The sequence below is a fragment of the Moschus berezovskii genome, chromosome 26 (assembly GCF_049115385.1).
Source record: "Moschus berezovskii isolate FMDL1 chromosome 26, NW_MosBer_1.0, whole genome shotgun sequence".
NCBI classification, from domain to species: domain Eukaryota; kingdom Metazoa; phylum Chordata; class Mammalia; order Artiodactyla; family Moschidae; genus Moschus; species Moschus berezovskii.
The window spans coordinates 7,255,313-7,272,672 of NC_142485.1; the positions used below are offsets into that span (position 1 = coordinate 7,255,313).

Genomic DNA, 17,360 nt, shown 5'->3' on the forward strand with positions numbered 1-17,360 from the left:
AGTGGGACAGAGACTGTCTTCTCCCAGAGAGAAGCAGAGACCCACTCTGGTCCTACTGGCGCGCCCAAGTCCACCTGTGCAGGCCTTGTATCCAGCAGCACCCCCTCCTGCTGGCTAGACATACCTCTCCTGCCTGATGGCTTCCTCGCCCCTGGCTCTGAGCCCTCCCCCAACCCAGCCTATCCCACTCCCCGAGTTCTCTCTAATCTTGATGCCTCAAAAGAGGTTCAAAAACCCATGTGGTGGCGGTTGAGTCCCTAAATCATGTCCGACTCTTGCGACCCCATGGACTGGAGCCCACCAGGCTCCTCTGTCCGTGAGATTCTCCAGGCAAGAATACTGGAGTGGGTTGCCATTCCCTTCTCCAGGGGATCTTCCCGACCCAGGGATCGAACCTGAGTCTCCCGCATTACAGGCGGATTCTTTACCATCTGAGCCACCAGGGAAGGCCCCTCAACACCCACTGTTTGAAGTCTGTAACTATCTCGGGTGAAGGTCAACACAAATCCAGAGTCATGAGCTTTACATGTGCAGTTTAATCAGCGGAACTAGGTCTGCTGCCGCTTCCTGATCTGTCACCTCCCTTTAGACCTGGGAGTGACCTTGGCTGTTTTTATCCTGGAAACCTGGGCCCAACCTTGTCTGCGTCCGAGGCCAGACGTGGCAGGAGGCCCGGTGCCGGGGAAGCACTGGAAGGTGAGTCCAGGGCCCCGGGCCAGGCTCTGGAGCCGCCCAGCCCCGCTGGGTGCCCGGCAGGCGCTGGGGACTAAACACATCCACAGACGAACAACCCCCGTCCAGCCCCGCCTCGCATTACCTGGGGCCGTCACTCCACTTCTCTGGTCTGCTTCCTTGCTGCCAAGCCTCATGGATGAGCTCAGGCCCTTCACAAGCTAAGAATCTACTGTGGGTGATTCAGCCCAGCATCCACTCTACGTGAGGGGGACTCTCCTCTTTCAGAACTCTGTCTCGACTCTTCTCCCTGGGTGGGTGGCCCCGGATCCTATTTCCTGAGGTGTGCCTTGAGGTTCCATCCCAAGGCTTCCCCCAAAAGGGATGGTGCAGCCTCCTTGTCCCCAGAGAAGACATCCAGCTGACACGCAGCCCTTGCACCATCCTTCCCCCCGCCCCGAGGTTTCTGCAGCCCACCTCCCCCTGCCCTACCTGGTCAGTTTCCAGGACGGTGCTACCCTTGAGAGATGCCTGACTCTACCTGTTCGTCTGAACCAGCCTCCAGGACGCGTCCCCCACCCGGGGCCCGGCTTCCTCTCAGAGCTGCAGCAGGTCTCTGCTGTGGATAGTCTCAGAGTCCACACTCTGTGGGGCCCACCCAGCCCGCAGGGACATCCATCAGCTGATTTCCAGGGCAGGCAGGGCTGGCCTGCTGAAGCATCAAATTCCGCTTCAGATGTATCTGACCCATGACTCAGGTGCCTCCTCCCAGAGGCTTCCCAGGGTGTCAGTAGAGGTTTCAAATAGAAAAATGCTTCCTATTTGAACAACAGCAAGTAACTTCTACCAAGAGGAGAGGAAGGCAGGTCCCTGAACTGTGGTGTTAAAAGACACACAACATTTTCGTCCCAAATAGCGTACAGTTTATCGGTGCTGACGTACCAAATATTTACACAAATAGCGTATTTGCTACTTACTGTGTAGAATGTCAAACATTCACACAAAGTGGAGTCACGGTGAATAGTTAAAATAATAGAGGCAGCATTAGAAACTGAACTACCAGGGCTTCCCTGGTGGCTCAGGGGTAAGGAATCTGCCCGTCAATACAGGAGACTCGAGTTCAATCCTTCATCCAGGAGGGTCCCACATGCCACAGAGAAGCCAAGACCGAGCGCCAAAACTCTGAGCCTGTGCTCTGCAAAGAGGGAACGCACCGCAATGAGAAGCCCAAGCAAAGCAACAAAGAGTAGCCCTGCTCGCCACAGCTAGAGACAAGGCCTCACAGCATCGAAGACTCAGCACAGCCAAAAATAAATAAATTATATATATATGGACTTCCCCGGTGGCTCAGATGGTAGAGCGTCTGCCTACAATACGGGAGACCCGGGTTCGATCCCTAGGTCGGGAAGATCTCCTGGAGAAGGAAATGGCAACCCACTCCAGTACTCTTGCCTGGAAAATCCCATGGACGGAGGAGCCTGGTGGGCTACAGTCCGTGGGGTCCCAGAGAGTCGGACACGATTGAGCGACTAGTACTTTCACTTTCTTACTGAGCTAACAGCAGGGAAGACGAGCAGCCTGGGGGCTGAGCGAGTGGCAGGGAGACGACGAAGCAAGGGCTACAGGTCTGGGGGATAGTGACTGGGGGAACACACGTGCCCCACACTGAGGTCAGTCTCACCTGTTCCGTCCCCTGGTTCCCCAAACCGTGGTCTGAAGCGAAAGCGAAAAAGTCGCTCAGTTGTGTCTGACTCTTTGTGACCCCATGGGCTATACAGTCCATGGGATTCTCCAGGCCAGAATACCGGAGTGGGTAGCCTGTCCCTTCTCCACAGGGTCTTCCCGACCCAGGAATGGAACCCGTGTCTCCCGCATTGCAGGCGGATTCTGGTCTGAGCTCCACTGAAGGACTGCTCTTCACGGCTCGGCCCTGCAAGTGGGGGCGGAGCTTGAGGCCGGGAGGGGAGGGGCCCGCCTGTCTGTCACGGTTCGTGGCAAAAGGGGCGGGGCCGGCTCACTGCGCAGGCGCCTTAGACCACCCTGACTTAGAATAAGTCACAGCATCAGCTCTGTGCTTGAGTGCGTTGTCCGAAGAGAAGAGAATGCAGGGAGACGGCTGCTGGGCCTCCCCTCGTGTCTCTCCAGCTTCTCCACGAGGACGAGACAGCCCGCGGCACCGCCCCACCCGCGGTCCGCCGCCCAGCGTCCGCGTGCCGGACAGGAGGCCCCAGGACACAGCTCCGGCCTGCCCCGCGCACGGAGCGGAACCTCGGCCCCAGCCCCACCCCGCACCGCAGAACCCCAGTCCCCCGTCCATCCTGACCCGCGCCGGCCGGTAGGGGACATTAGGAACCTGGACCAGAGTGCCCGCAGAGGTCGGGTGCGGACAGAAAGCCCCATCGGCCGGTCCTGGGCACTGGGCAGGCGGGGGGACTCTGTCGGCCTCTCCGCTTCCCAGAAGGGCGCGAGGTCGCTGCACTCGGTCACACGTCTGTCTGCACGTGGATGTCCATGCCTCGCCTCCGACCACGCAGCCCAGGACCCCTCTAACTAACGAGCGCACAGAGCACCCTCCTCCTCTCCTACCACCAGGAAGGGCCTCTGCTGAGAACGAGAGCTGAGCTGGGGACACCGGACGCCTCATCAGCATGACTTTCTTCCTCTGTTGTCGAGGACAGTGAGCTGGACGCCCGGTAAAGCAGCAGGGCTGGAGGTGGGCCGCCCTCCTGTCTGACTCAGCGGCACCAGCTTGGGAGCCGAGGGTGCGCGGGCTGAAGGGACACCGGCGGCTGAAGGGACACCGGCGGAGCCGAGGGTGCGCGGGCTGAGGGACTCGGTGGGACTCGGCCGCTGGGCCCCAGCACCTGCCGGCGGCGCAGGGACCGTGTACTAAGAGGCTGTACAAAAGCTAGGACACGCTTCAACACGGAACACCGACTTGCTGCAGTGGGTCATTGGCGTGGGGACGTGCACAACACGACCACAAGGGCGCAGCCCAGATGCAGAGGTCCACAGGCAGGGGCCTTGCTGAGTTCTGTCCATCCCCACCCCCTCCGCCAGAAGACGGGCACGGATGGCGTGGACACACGGGGACCTCCTGCGTCAGCTCCGCGTCTCCTCCCCGGGGATCCACTTCCTCCATGGGCTCCAGGGAAGATCCCCCCGGATCCTCACGGTCCCTGTCGAGTGGCATCCCTTCTCACCCTCCCGTGGGACGAGGTGTCTTTCTGGGCCCCAGGCGTTGGGGCCAGTCCCTCCGCCATCCTCCAGGACCCAGTGCCCTCTCTGGCGCCCTGTGCACTTGACCCCTCTGGCCTGTCCTCTAACCCCTGCAGGACAGGGGCTGTCCTCATCTCTATCTTCAGGGGTTATCAGCTTTGCAGTAAACGGCTCCCACGGGACACAGAGCAGCTCCATAAAGACTGGATGAGTCAGGAGACGAGTCCGTGGGCTCAGACCCGTTACCTGTGGGCGGCGCTGCCCCGGACACCACCTGGTCCTCTGGGGTGGGTCTCCCCCAATCAGGAAGACGCCCCAATCAGCTCGTTCTCGGGCACAAACCCAAGCTTTACAGAAGATTACAAATATGTCAGTAAAGAGTGCTGAGGAAAATAAGGTGCAATTTGGTTTGAAATATTTCATTTGCCCATACAAAGAAATGCAGTATCTAGCGGCATGTCTAGAGTAACAAGGGCTTCCCAGGTGGTGCTAGTGGTAAAAGAATCTGCCTGCCAAGGCAGGAGACGCAAGAGATGCAAGTTTGATCCCTGGGTCAGGAAGATCCCCTGGAGGAGAGCATGGCATCCTACCCCAGTATTCTTGCCTGAAAAATTCTATGAACAGGAGGAAGCCTGGTAGGTTACAGTCCGTGGGGTTGCGAAGAGTTGGACATGACTAAGCAACTGAACACACAAACAACAAGAGTACCTGCCTTGGAAGGAATGGGGTTTTCCACAGCATCACATCTTTTACTATGTAATTTCTTGTTATGAATCAGAGTCTGCAGTTCCAAATGGCCCCAGGATTACTTATAATTATTTCTTCTCTTTTCTTCTTGAACTATAATTATCAACTGACAAAATTCTTGAGCTTCTCCTTCAACTCCTTTTTCTTAACATAAGTCCGATGCATGGGGTCTCCTCCAGGTTAGATGCAGTCATTCTGACAGAGGTAAAATGACCTGTGGAAGCTACTGTTTCAGCGGAGACTTAATTATTTCTCTAACTGACTTGCGTTTCCCAGAACTGCTGGCTTAAAAATGATAAAAGATCTTGCTGTCTAACGTGATCTACTCTAAAATAAATATCCTCCAACCGCTACAAGAAAATTATCTTAATGTGACACTTCCCACAGAGCCCTTCATTAAAAAAAGAAAAGCACATTTAAAAATTTACATAGAAATATATATTTAATATATAACTTAAAAATTTAAATCTAACATCCCTGAATATTGACATTGCTTATGAATTCTACTTACAAAAGGGATGTGAATACAGTAAATAATTTAAACATATTCCCAGCTAGTTTTCCATAGCAGGCATTTTAATCAATTTAGAGTTCTCTAGTTTCTGAGCTTATATACAAGCCAGCTTATACAATTGTTTTAGCAAGTTTCTTTTGAGAAGATAAACAAAATTGACAAACCTTCAGCTTATTATCTAGAAAAATAACAATGACTCAAGTCAACAAAATCATAAACAAAAAAGGAGACATTACAACTGATACCACAGAAATAGTAAATATCCTGAGACACCTGTGAACAATCACATACCAACAAATTAGATAACAGAAATGGATTAGTTCCTAGAAACGTACAACTTATCAAGACTGAATCATGAAGTAAAGTAACAGAAAATCTGAACAGACAAATAATGAACAAAGAGATTGAATCAGTAATCAAAAATCTCCCCAAATAAAAACCCAGGGCTGGCTGACTTTACAGATGAATTCTACCAAACATTTAAAGAATTAATGTCAATCCTTCTCATACTCTTCCAAAATACTGAAGGGTGAAGAACATTTCCAAAGGCATTTTATGAGGCCAACGTCACCCTGATACCAAAAGTCAAACAAAAACACAAGAAGAAAGGAAAGTTACAAGCCAACATCCCTGAACATAATGCAAAATTTTCAACAAAATACTAGCAAATTGAATTCAAGAGTTCATTAAAAGGATCACACACCATGATCAAGAGAGATCCATCCCTAGGATGCAAGGATGGTTCAACATCTGCAAATTAATAAAATGTGATACACATTAACAGAATGAAAAATAAAAATCTTATTTCAGTAGATAGAGAAAAAATTCAAACATCCTTTTATGATAGAAACATTTAACAAATTAGGAACAGAAGGAATGTCCCTAAACATAATAAAGGCCATATATGTAAGTCCACAGCTAACATCATTTTTCTCTCTCAAAGTCACTCAGTTGTATCCGACTCTTTGGACCCCACGGACTGTAGCTCCTCTGTCCATAGAATTCTCCTGGCAAGAATACTGGAATAGGTAGCCATTCCTTTCTCCCAGGGATCTTCCCAAACCAGAGATCGAACTCAGGTCTCCCACATTGCAGGCAGATTCCTTACCATCTGAGCCACCAGGACAGCCCACTAACATAATAATCAACAGTAAAAATTTAAAAGCCTTTCCTTAAAGGTCAGGAACTAGACAAGATGTCCATTCTTGCCACTTTCATACAGCAGAGTACTGGAAGTCCTAGCAAAGTAATTAAGCAAGAAAATGAAATAAAATTCATCCATCTTGGAAAGAAAGAAATGAAACCGTCACTATTTGCAGATGACATGACACTATATATGGAAGACCCGGATGACTTCACCAAAAACCCATTAAGAACTAATAAATGAATTTAGTAATGTTGCAGGAAATAAAATAACATAAAAATCAGTTGTGCCTTTATCAGTACAGATGTATAATTACTGCTTTATGCAGTTATCTATTAAATGAGATAGGAAAAAAGCTATACACACAAAAATACATTTTTACTGTGTCTTATATTTCCCTACCTAGTTACTTTTCTGGCACTCTGTATTTCTTTGTATGGATTTGAGTTTATATCTAGTGTCCTCTCCCATCAGCCACAAATACTCCTTTCATTATTTCTTATTTACCTTTCATTATTTCTTATTTACCAGTGACAAACTCTCTCAGTCCCTATTCAACTGAGGATGTCTTAATTCCTCCTTTATTTTTAATGGATGGTTTTGCTGAATATAGAATTCTTGGTTGATAGAACTTTACTTTCAGCACTTTGAATATGCCATCCCACTTTCTGTCTTATAAAGGATTCCTTGGACCTATTGAGTTGCTTCACTCCTGCTGCTTATGTAAATAGAGAAGAACAAATCTGACTCCATATTGGATCTGCTTCTTTTACTTTAAACTTGGTATTCTACTGCTTTTGCTACAAGTTAAAAATGTTGCCCATAGCCTGAAATATACATGAAGACTATTCTCAAGGTCTTGACCTTTAAAGGTATAACATTTTCCCATTCACATAGAGATAAAAAGTTGCAGAACAGGGAATAAGGTTTGTCTTGTTGGAAGTTTACAGGAACATCCTGACCTGGCCTAGGTGAAGAGCTGCAAGAACAAAGGATTCCTACACCAAGAGGTTTTGCAACAACCGACCACATCCCCTCCCCTTTCAGTAAAAAAGGAACTTGAATTCTAACTGGAGGAAGATGGTTCCTTGGGACATTAGTCCACCACCCACTGGCTTTGAAAATAAAGCCACTATTCCTTGCCCCAACACCGCATCTCTCAATGTACTGGCCTATAACGTGGTGAGCTATACAAGTCTGGACTCAGTAAGACAGATTCTTTTACTCTTGTCTTTCAACTGTTTGTTGCATTTCTTTGAGTTTTCCTGTTTAGAGTGTTTGAGCCTCTTGGATGTGTAGTTTAATGTTTTCATCAGATACAGGGAGTGTGGGGCCATTATTTCCTCAGATATTTCTTCCCGCCTCCATCTCTCTCCTGTCTTTCTGGATAGGATGTCTCCTAGTATGTGTGTGTTGGCATGCTTGATGGTATTACCCTGCAGGTCTCTGAGGTTTCCTCAGTTACTTTATTCTTTCGTATTTTTGTTTCTCAAACTGTATCATATCAACTGACCTATTTTAAAGTTCACAGATTCTTTCTTCTGCCTGTTCAAACCGGATCTTGAGGCCCCACAGTGAAATTTTTATTTTAATATTGTACTTTTCAACTCCAGACTTTTTTTTTGAGGATATCTTATTTATTTTTTTTAAGATTTTTTTTTTAACTTTTTTTTTTTTGGAGGCTAATTATTTTACAATATTATATTGGTTGGTTTTGCCATACATTGACATGAATCCGCCCCGGGTGTACATGAGTTCCCCCTCCTGAACCCCCCCTCCCACCTCCCTCAACTCCAGACTTTATATTTGGTTCTTGCTTTAACTGATCTCTCTTTATTTGGTGAGACATGGCTCTCATATTTTTCTTTACTTCTTTAAACACGGTTTCTTTTAATTCCTCGAACATATTTAATACAGTTGACTTCGTGTCTTTGGCTATTAACAATTACACCTGAGCTTCCTCAGGAACACTTTCTAATGACAGATTTTGTTCCCTGCGCATTAGCTACACTTTCTTATTTCTCTGCATGCCTCGTAATTTTTTTGTGTAAAGCGAAACATTTCAATAATGTAATATGGCAGCCCTGGAAATGAAAATCTCCACCCTCCTCAGGGTTGCCATTTGCTGTTGCTGTTTGTTTAGTGAGTTTCCTGAACTAGTTCTGTAAACTGTACTCTTGTGTGTGACCCCTTAGTGGTAAGCTAGTGATTAGTAATGGCAACCCACTCCAGTGTTCTTGCCTGGACAATCCCAGGGACGGGGGAGCCTGGTGGGCTTCCGTCTATGGGGTCACACAGAGTCGGACACGACTGAAGTGACTTAGCAGCAGCAGCAGCAGCAGTGATTAGTCAAGGGTTTCCTTAAATGCCTGAAACCAACAAGTCTCCCAGTCTTTGCCAGGGGACTCTGCGAATGGTGGGGACTTTATGAATATGGTGGGGCATGCTATCAACACACAACAGCCAAGCAGGGGACAACTTACCTGAGCCTTTACTTCCTGCAAAGACTCTCAGGGTCAGTCAGATGTGAAAGTAAGGGCCTGCTCAGGTCCCTCCTAGGTATGAGCACAGCCTCTGGATCCCCAGGAAGGTGCTGGAGCTTTCACAGAGCCTTTGGAGGTCGCACTCCTCAGATTCACCTCCTGAGCTTTTTGGTTAGTCTGCTGTTTGCCCCAGCTCTTTTCTACCACTTCAGGAAGCCACAATGTTAAAGACTTCCTATAACTGTTTTCCGACAAACATCTCTGGATAAAAGGTTCCACTGTGAGGGCTCAGTCAGGTCAGATGAAGACAAGCTTTTGAGTAGGATCTCCCAAGGAACCCTCCAGGCAGGTCAACTAATGACAACTGTCTGAGAATAATGCTTTCAAGGAGCTCCAGTCATATACTGGCTCCCAGTGGCTGCCAAGCTGTGACTCCTCTGGGCTGCTGGCCTTCAAGGTTATTGAAGAGCTGAAGGCGGGGGGAGGGGTGGAAAAGGGGCAAGTTAAAGTTCACAAAGCTCCCTGTTCACACCGAGATTCAGTTATTTAGAGAAGCACTGTCTAGTCTGTTGCAAGCTTTAATTTCCATAGCCCTTAAATAAATTGATTCTGACGATTTTTACTAATTTTCTCATTGCTTTTATGGAGGAGAATTTTGCAAGGTCTTTATTCTACTATTTCACTGATATAGCGTTTTTTATAAAACAAAACAAAACTGTCACATTATATTCCACTGTATGAACTGAATTTCATTTAATTTTTTCCAAAGCATATCTTCTCTAAATTTTTCCTGGAAAGATTTAAACCATTAGAAATGTTGTAAGCATACTAAAGTACCTATGCACCATTCATCCAGATTCATCAAGTGTTAAATTTGGCTGTATTTCCTTCCTTCCTCTGAACCATCTGAGGTTACAGGCATCATGGCAACTTCACTTTCAAAAATAAGGACCAAGATACTTTCCTTTATAACATAATAGTGATGTACTTACACTCAAGAAATTTAACACTATCACAATACTACATTCTATATGCCATGCTCGAATCCCCCAAAGAAAAACTTGGAACACCTAAAAATACTGGCACATCTGCACAAAGAACTGGTCACCAAGCAGAGTCGTGCTTAGTCCCTTCTCTGGCAGATGTTGGCTGAGATGATCACAGGCCTGAGAAGTTGCCTTCATTTGTGGGGCACTTCCCAGTATCCAGGACTCTTTATCTTCTAGAAAGGAATTCACTTTGACAGCATTTTTCATTTTAGCAGATGAGACTCTTATCTAAAAAAGTCCTTATTGGGACTTCCCTGGTGGTCCAGTGATCAAGAATCTGCCTTCCAACACAGGGGACACGGGACTTGATCCCTGGTCAGAGAACTAAGATCCCACATGCCGTGGGGCAGCTAAGCCCCCACCCCAAAACTAGGGAGAAGCCTGCACACCGCAATGAAGAGCCTATGTGCAACAAGATCTAACGCAGCCAAATAAATAAATACTAAAAAGTAAATAGATAAAATGAAACCTCCTTGTTTATGAAGAATATTAAAGTAACAGTTACGCTCAAATTCCAGACAATTTTCTCCCCAGTTTTCTTTAGGGATATTCTAATAAATTGCTCCTGAAGATACACGTCAAACAAGTTCCTTCAAAGAGGCATGAAATGTGGACCACACCACAGCAACAAAGGCTCCTGACAGCACACGCAAAACCCTCCTGGGCACACGGCTGCAGGACAGAGCAGGGTCTCAGCTCCAGTGCTTCCATTTTAGAGGATACTCTGAAAGATGCCTTCCTGTCCTCATGATTGGACAAAGGTGACGATGCCACACAGTAAATTAAAACTCATGCAAATCCATCTACCAGCAGGTTTTTTTTTTAAATTTTCTAACACACAGCTTCAAGCAAATGTCCCCTAGGGTATGTGTGTGTGAGTTAGTCGCTCAGTCATGTCCAGCTCTTTGCAACCCCATGGAATGTAGCCCTCCAGGCTCCTCTGTCCATGGGATTCTCCAGGCAAGAATAGCGGAGTGGGAGTGGGTCCCCTAGGCTAGAACTCCCCTCACAGGCCATGGACCACTCACATCCACACCGCAGGCTGAGCTTAGTCTTGATTCCGAGGCTTCATCTCAGACCTAACGACTCAGAATTTCTGGGGCTGGAGCTCAGGAATCTGCATTTTTAAAAGCACCCCAGGTTATTCAAAGTACATTTATATTTCAGAACCACTGAGCTAGGCTGTAATTTGAGACTAGCTGAAGCGTAGTGCTAAAAAGCAAAGACCTCACTTTGCTGACAAAGGTCTGTATAGTCAAGGCTATGGTCTTTCCGGTAGTCATGTATGGATGTGAGAGCTGGACAGTAAAGAAAGCAGAGCACCAAAGAATTGATGCTTTTGACCTGTGGTGTTGGAGAAGACTCTTGAGAGTCCCCTGGACTGCAAGGAGATCAAACCAGTCAATCTTAAAGGAAATCAACCCAGGATACTCTTTGGAAGGACTGATGCTGAAGCTGAAGCTCCAATACTTTGGCCACCTGATGCAAATGGCTGATTCACTTGAAAAGACCCTGATGCTAGGAAAGATTGAAGGCAGAAGGAGAAGAGGGTGGCAGAGGATGAGATGGTTGGATGGCATCACCAATTCAATAGACGTGAACTTGAGAAAACTCTGGGAGATACTGAGGGACAGGAAAGCCTGGGCTGCTGCAGTCCACGGGGTCACAAAGAGTCAGACATGACGTGGCAACTGAACAACAAGTATGAAAAACTCCGTGGAATAAAATCATCTATTGAGAACTAATTTGTTGTTGTTTTATTGTTGTTTTTTAGTCACTAAGTTGTGCCCAACTCTTTTGTGACCCCATAGACTGTAGTCTGCAGGCTCCTCTGTCCATGGAAGTTACCAGGCAAGAATACTGGAGTGGATTGAAATTTCCTTCTCCAGGGGATTTTCTCAACCCAGGAATCGAACCTACATCTCCTGCATTGGCAGGTGGATTCTTTACCACGGAGCCACCAGGGAAGCCCAAGGGGAGACTAGAAAATGGTTATATTGAGATCTTATGCCTGGATCCTCTCTCAAACTAATAGGACCTCTATGTCAGTGGCTTCTAAATATTTTGGCCACAACGCTTATCCTTACAAAAGGATATATTATACATCATGACACAGCAACCCTTCTACACACACACTCTGAAATTAAACTTTCATGAAACAATATTTAATCTTTACTACTCGTGATACATTTTTATAATCTTCTATCCTATTCTACCTTGGTTTTTTGAAAACACTGCACACAGTCCACTCAAATCAAATCAATTTCACAGCACTCTAATGAATCACAAACTGTAGTTTGGGAAACACTGCTATGCAGCTATCAACGGAAACATAAAGCTTGGCGGAATAAGCAGAAACCAAGAGATACAAACTCTGCACACCAGCCACTAAGCTAGACTTTCTCACGATATTCTTAACCTATGTATATATTAGCTAGATTTAGAACAGTTTTGTCATAATGCTGATAGCCAAGTGAAATAAATTTCATTGAAACTGGTTTCAAATCTTACTCTTTTCAATGAACATCTATGGCTTTTTGGAGTGAGAGTCTGCTGGGATGTTAAGACTGGGAATCTGGAAGTTATAGACGAGGTTCAGATCTGCCTGTGCCCCGGATCAGGAGTGGCAGGCTGAGTACCAAACTCTCTAAAACTCCACTCCTTCATCTAAGAAATGGGGTCAGGGACTCCCAGTGATTGAGTCCATGCTTCCACTGCAGCGGGCATGTTTTTTATTCCTCCGGGAGTTGGTGATGGACAGGGAGGCCTGGCATGCTGTGGTTCAGCGGGTCTCAAAGAGTTGGACACGACTAAGCGGCTGAATTGAACTGAACTGAGGGGAACTAAGATCCCACATGCTGTGCAGCAAAAGAAAAGAAAAAATGGGGTTAATAAAAGCTTCTATCTTATAATGTTGGTGCGAATATTAAATGATATCATTCATGTTAATAGCAACAGTTTAATAATAATAATAATGGTTTTAATATTATTTAATAATAATTTATTTAATAATTTAATAATAATAACTATTTAATATTATTCAGAGATGATATGCATTTTAATAAAATTTAGCATCTTAAGAGAATGATAAAAATGGTAGTTAAGTAAAGCTTCTTCTGTGTGCTTTACATAGATTACTATGTACAAATTTACTACACACTGGGCATTGTCCTTTTCCCAAAGGACAAACACTGAACATTTTAAAACTGAGTAACTGCAATACTTTGGCCACCTCATGCGACGAGTTGACTCACTGGAAAAGACTCTGATGCTGGGAAAGGTTGGGGGCGGGAGGAGAAGGGGACGATGGAGAATGAGATGGCTGGATGGCATCACCGACTCTGTGGACATGAGTTTGAGTGTACTCCGGGAGTTGGTGATGGACAGGGAGGCCTGGCGTGCTGTGATTCATGGGGTCGCGGAGAGTCGGACACAACTGAGCGACTGAACTGAACTGAACTGAAGGCCCCGTGCTGAGGGCTGGAGTCACAGAAGCATGTGACTCGGTACTACTCTCGCAGCTGATAACCTAGTGAAGACAACAGAAACACAAGCCAGGTACCGTATATGACAGACGCTGAGGATGAATATGGTCAGAGCTCAGAGAGGGGAGGACAGGACAGGGTGAGCTCCAGAGTGAGGATCCGGGTGCGGATGGACAGACAGAGGGTCAGAGGAAGCAGGAAGGAGGGTGGAGGGAAAGCCAGACCTAAGGGAACACGGCGAGGGAGGATGAAGGGTGAATTGCTCCCCAGTGCGACTACAGGGCAGTTAGCCATCAAAACGAGGGGAGAGGTAAGAGCCGGGATGGGGACCAGACTGGGTACCTGAGTGGGTACCGCGGGTGATGAGGAACTCCATCTGCTCCGTGGGGTTGCAGGCAGCAACCTGCTCCATGGGGTTGCAGGCAGCTGGGGAACCAGCTCAGGCTGGCGGCAGAGGGCAGGGCATTCCTAAAGCAACACCCGGGGAGGGGGCAGAACACGTCCCACGGCCTCCGTGACATCAACACCGCAGTGTCACGGGTGATCAGAATGGGCAGGCAGCAAGTTTCTGCAGCGCTGCTTCAAAGACTGGCTCAGGCTCCAGCAGGAAGTCCCCTTCAGGGCTGGCTTTGTCTCTGGGAGTTTTCTAAACCATCCCTACCCCGGGAATGATTTTACTTTCCTTGTTCAGATTCTATTCATTCTTGGCTCACCACACAACCCTCTGATTGTGAATACAGCCCACTAGGTAATGTGATATGGGAGAAACTGCCTTGATAAGAATCCCGGGCACTCCGGCCACTGGACAGAGTGTTTCCTGTAACGTGGCCTCAGTGGCCTCCCATTTGTCCATGAGTCTCGTGTAAAGTCAGCCCCAAGAATCTATCAGCAAATGTCTGAGATGTCCTTGGAAGATGCCAGACCCAGCCTGACTGTGCTTTAGAGTCACCTAGACCTCTACTTAAAATACCCTGAAAGGAGGTAGCTCAGGCAGCCCCTGGAGGGACCTCCACTTTCCTAGACAATCATTCTCAATCCTGGCTGCATGTCAGAATCATCTGGAAGGCATGAAAACGATCCACACCTCGGGTAGCTACCTGCAGAGATGTTAAAACCTATCCACTGGGCAGAGGCCATGAATTCTAATAACTCCCACTCCTCACTCCCAAGTAGAGATGAAAAGGATACTGCAACGCATTGGAGTCGAGAGATTTCTATTTCATTTACGTTTAGGATATTCAATTATTTTATTCCCTTTGATCTCCCTTCGGCAGGTGCCATGGCTTTAAACTGGTACTAGTTTTAAACTCTTTTAACTCCTGATCGCTTTAGAACAGAGGTTGGAAAACTTTTTCTATAAAGGACCAGATGGTAAAAAGTTTAACTTTGTGACTTACGCTGTCTCTGTCATAACTACTGAACTCTGCAGTTGAGTATTAAAGCAGCCATAAATGATACAGAAAGAGATGAGCAGGCCTTCGAGCCAATAAAACTTCATTTACAAAAGTCAGCATGGATAGAATTTGGCCAGTGCACTGCTTCAGATGTCTGAATAATTTCTACCATTCTGATCTTGTGCTCGGTAATACAAAATTAGTAACAAAGCCTGGAAATAAACACAAAAAGCACACTTAGTCTCAGCATCTTATGCTTTGACCAGAGACTGAAAACAGAGGGACTTGTTTATACTCAAACCAGATGGACCTACTCAGATGACTTCCACCCCCTGTACTTCTGACCACCCTCCAAGACGTACCTACAGAGAAACCACCCACCTGGTCATTCACCTGGGGCTGCAAACCAGGAGGAGTGAGCAGACAGCACCACCAGCCTCCTCACAAACAGAAAATGCCTCAGATGTGTACTCATTAAATACATGTTTGTTCATTTATTTGGGTAGAAGAAAAAAACCCTCTCTGTTGTTTTTAATACATTTATTCCACACGTAACTGATGTGATGAATGAGGTAGAAACCCATAAGACTCTGTCCAAAAGGTGCTGGTTCAACAGCTTCTGTGAATCTAGGGTCCCCCGGCCTCAGCCATCACCACCCACCCCTCTCTGATCTCAAAGTGCAGAATGAGAGTCAGAGGGTGAGCCCATCTGCAAAGTGGATGAGACGGAGCCCTGAAGAGCAGGGCTGAGAAGCAGCTCCCCACATGGCCGTGCTCCCCAACTCCATCCCTGCCGAGTGTAGTCCCCACACCTGCCATTCAAGCAGGGGGCTGGAGAAGCCCTGTCCCCCACCCAGGCCATTCTGGGCTGTTGTCCCCCGCCCATCTGAATCGCTGCCCCACACTACGAGAATGCGTGCAAGGTGGGCGGTCTCCAGGAAGGAGGGTGCAGAAGCAACCCCTCAATGCCCCCAACACACAGGGCCAGCCCATCATTCTCCCAGGTCGGGCCGCCGGGAGCGGTAAGGACATAAAACAGCCTGCAGGAGCTCAGGTACCTCCACCCAAGCTCAGGTGCTGGACTCCCGACCACGGCTTCACCTCAGACTCACCTGGAAGTGTTCTCAAGTATTCCTTTGACCTCATCCATTTCTTCTTTTCCAAAGTAAACGACAGTGAGATGAACCCTCCCGTCCTGTTGGATACATATCTCCCTGGAAAACAAAACATGGAAGTCTGGTCCTGGGTCCACAATGATGGGCAAAGCCCAAACAAATACCTATTCTGTAAAGTGCAAAAGAGTCCCCCGGGAATCATTCGCCAGAAAAGCAGAGCAAGGGACAGGACACTCTGGCTGGCTTGTCCCAGCATCCATATTCCTATTTCTCTTACCAAGAAAACCACGGAATTTAAACATGTAGATCTGGTCAATGAAAACGCAAGATGCAAGAGGTTGCAGGCTCGACCTGCCTTGGGTCCGGCCTATTGGGGCCAGGATCCAATGTCAAGAACAGCACTGGGGCGTCCCTTTCTCTGCCACAAGAAGTCTACGAAGGGTGGAAGACAGAGCCCATTGTACAGATGAGAACGCTGAAGTCCAGCGAGGGTGAGACTGGACTCCTCGTCCTTGTCTTTTCTTGTACGTGCAACACAAAATAGTCTTAGAGGCTGAACAAGCAAAGGTTAAAAGACATCTATTCTTTTGGGGGCTCCAGAAACCCTGGGGACACCCAGCATCACGGCGGTGAGAGGGCAACAGAAGCACCACTGCTGGACGGCACCCTCCCTGGGCGGGTGGATTCCCTTCCTGCTCCCCACTGACAGTATGTGTATGTATCTGTGCATCATTTCAGCAGATTTCTGAAAGCAACTTAAAGGTACGTTTCTACTTTGCTGCTGTTTAGACGCCAAGTCATGTCTGACTCTTTTGTGAACTGCAGCAACGCCAGGCCTCCCTGTCCTTCACTATCTCGAGGCGTTTGCTGAAACTCATGTCCATCAAGTCAGTGGTCCCATCCAACCATCTCATTTTGTGTTGCCTCCTCCTCCTCCCACCTTCAATATTTCCCAGCATCAGGGTCTTTTCCAATGAGTCAGTTCTTTGCATCACGTGGCCGAAGTATTGGAGTTTCAGCTTCAGCATCAGTCCTTCCAATGAATATTCAGGACTGATCTCCTTTAGGATGGACTGGTTGGATCTCCTTGCAGTCCAAAGGACTCTCCAGAGTCTCCTCCAGCACCACAGTTCAAAAGCATCAACTCTTTGGCGCCCAGCCTTCCTTATACAGGTCTCCTAGCAGGATGACATTTTGGGAAATGCTGATACTTCGCTTGTCGTTCCGTTTCATTCCTTGGTTTTGGTGTTGCAACTCCCCTGACCCGCTAGACGACCACCCACATCAGAGAGTTTCAGAGTCTCCGAGCTCTAACTGCAGAGGCCAATTTATCCAGTGATTTTTATTGTGACATCAAGAAGGAGGCGCTGTCTATCTGGGGTTGCTGCGAAGATCAGAGAAGACATGGTTCCTGCCCTCAAAAACTTACTTAAGAAATAAATGAGCTCAAATGAAATCATCAGACAGCTCGTGGCACTGATGAGAAAGTACACAGAATTCAGAAGGGATGACTGTCCTGCGGGCTGCAACGGCTGGCA

General features: G+C 47.4%; 1 protein-coding gene across 16 annotated transcripts in view; it reads right to left on the reverse strand.

Moving 5' to 3' along the window:
• Positions 1-17,360, reverse strand: part of CSGALNACT1 (chondroitin sulfate N-acetylgalactosaminyltransferase 1) — a 342,047-nt gene that overhangs the window by 14,322 nt on the left and 310,365 nt on the right. For all 16 annotated transcript variants that reach the window (XR_016036499.1, XM_055416694.2, XM_055416690.2 and 13 more), the window contains one exon: positions 15,820-15,921. Coding sequence is in view for 15 of the 16 variants with exons in the window: in XM_055416694.2 (XP_055272669.2) it covers positions 15,820-15,921 (102 nt within the window). In the remaining variant the exon portion in view is untranslated. The remainder of the gene's footprint in view (positions 1-15,819; positions 15,922-17,360) is intronic.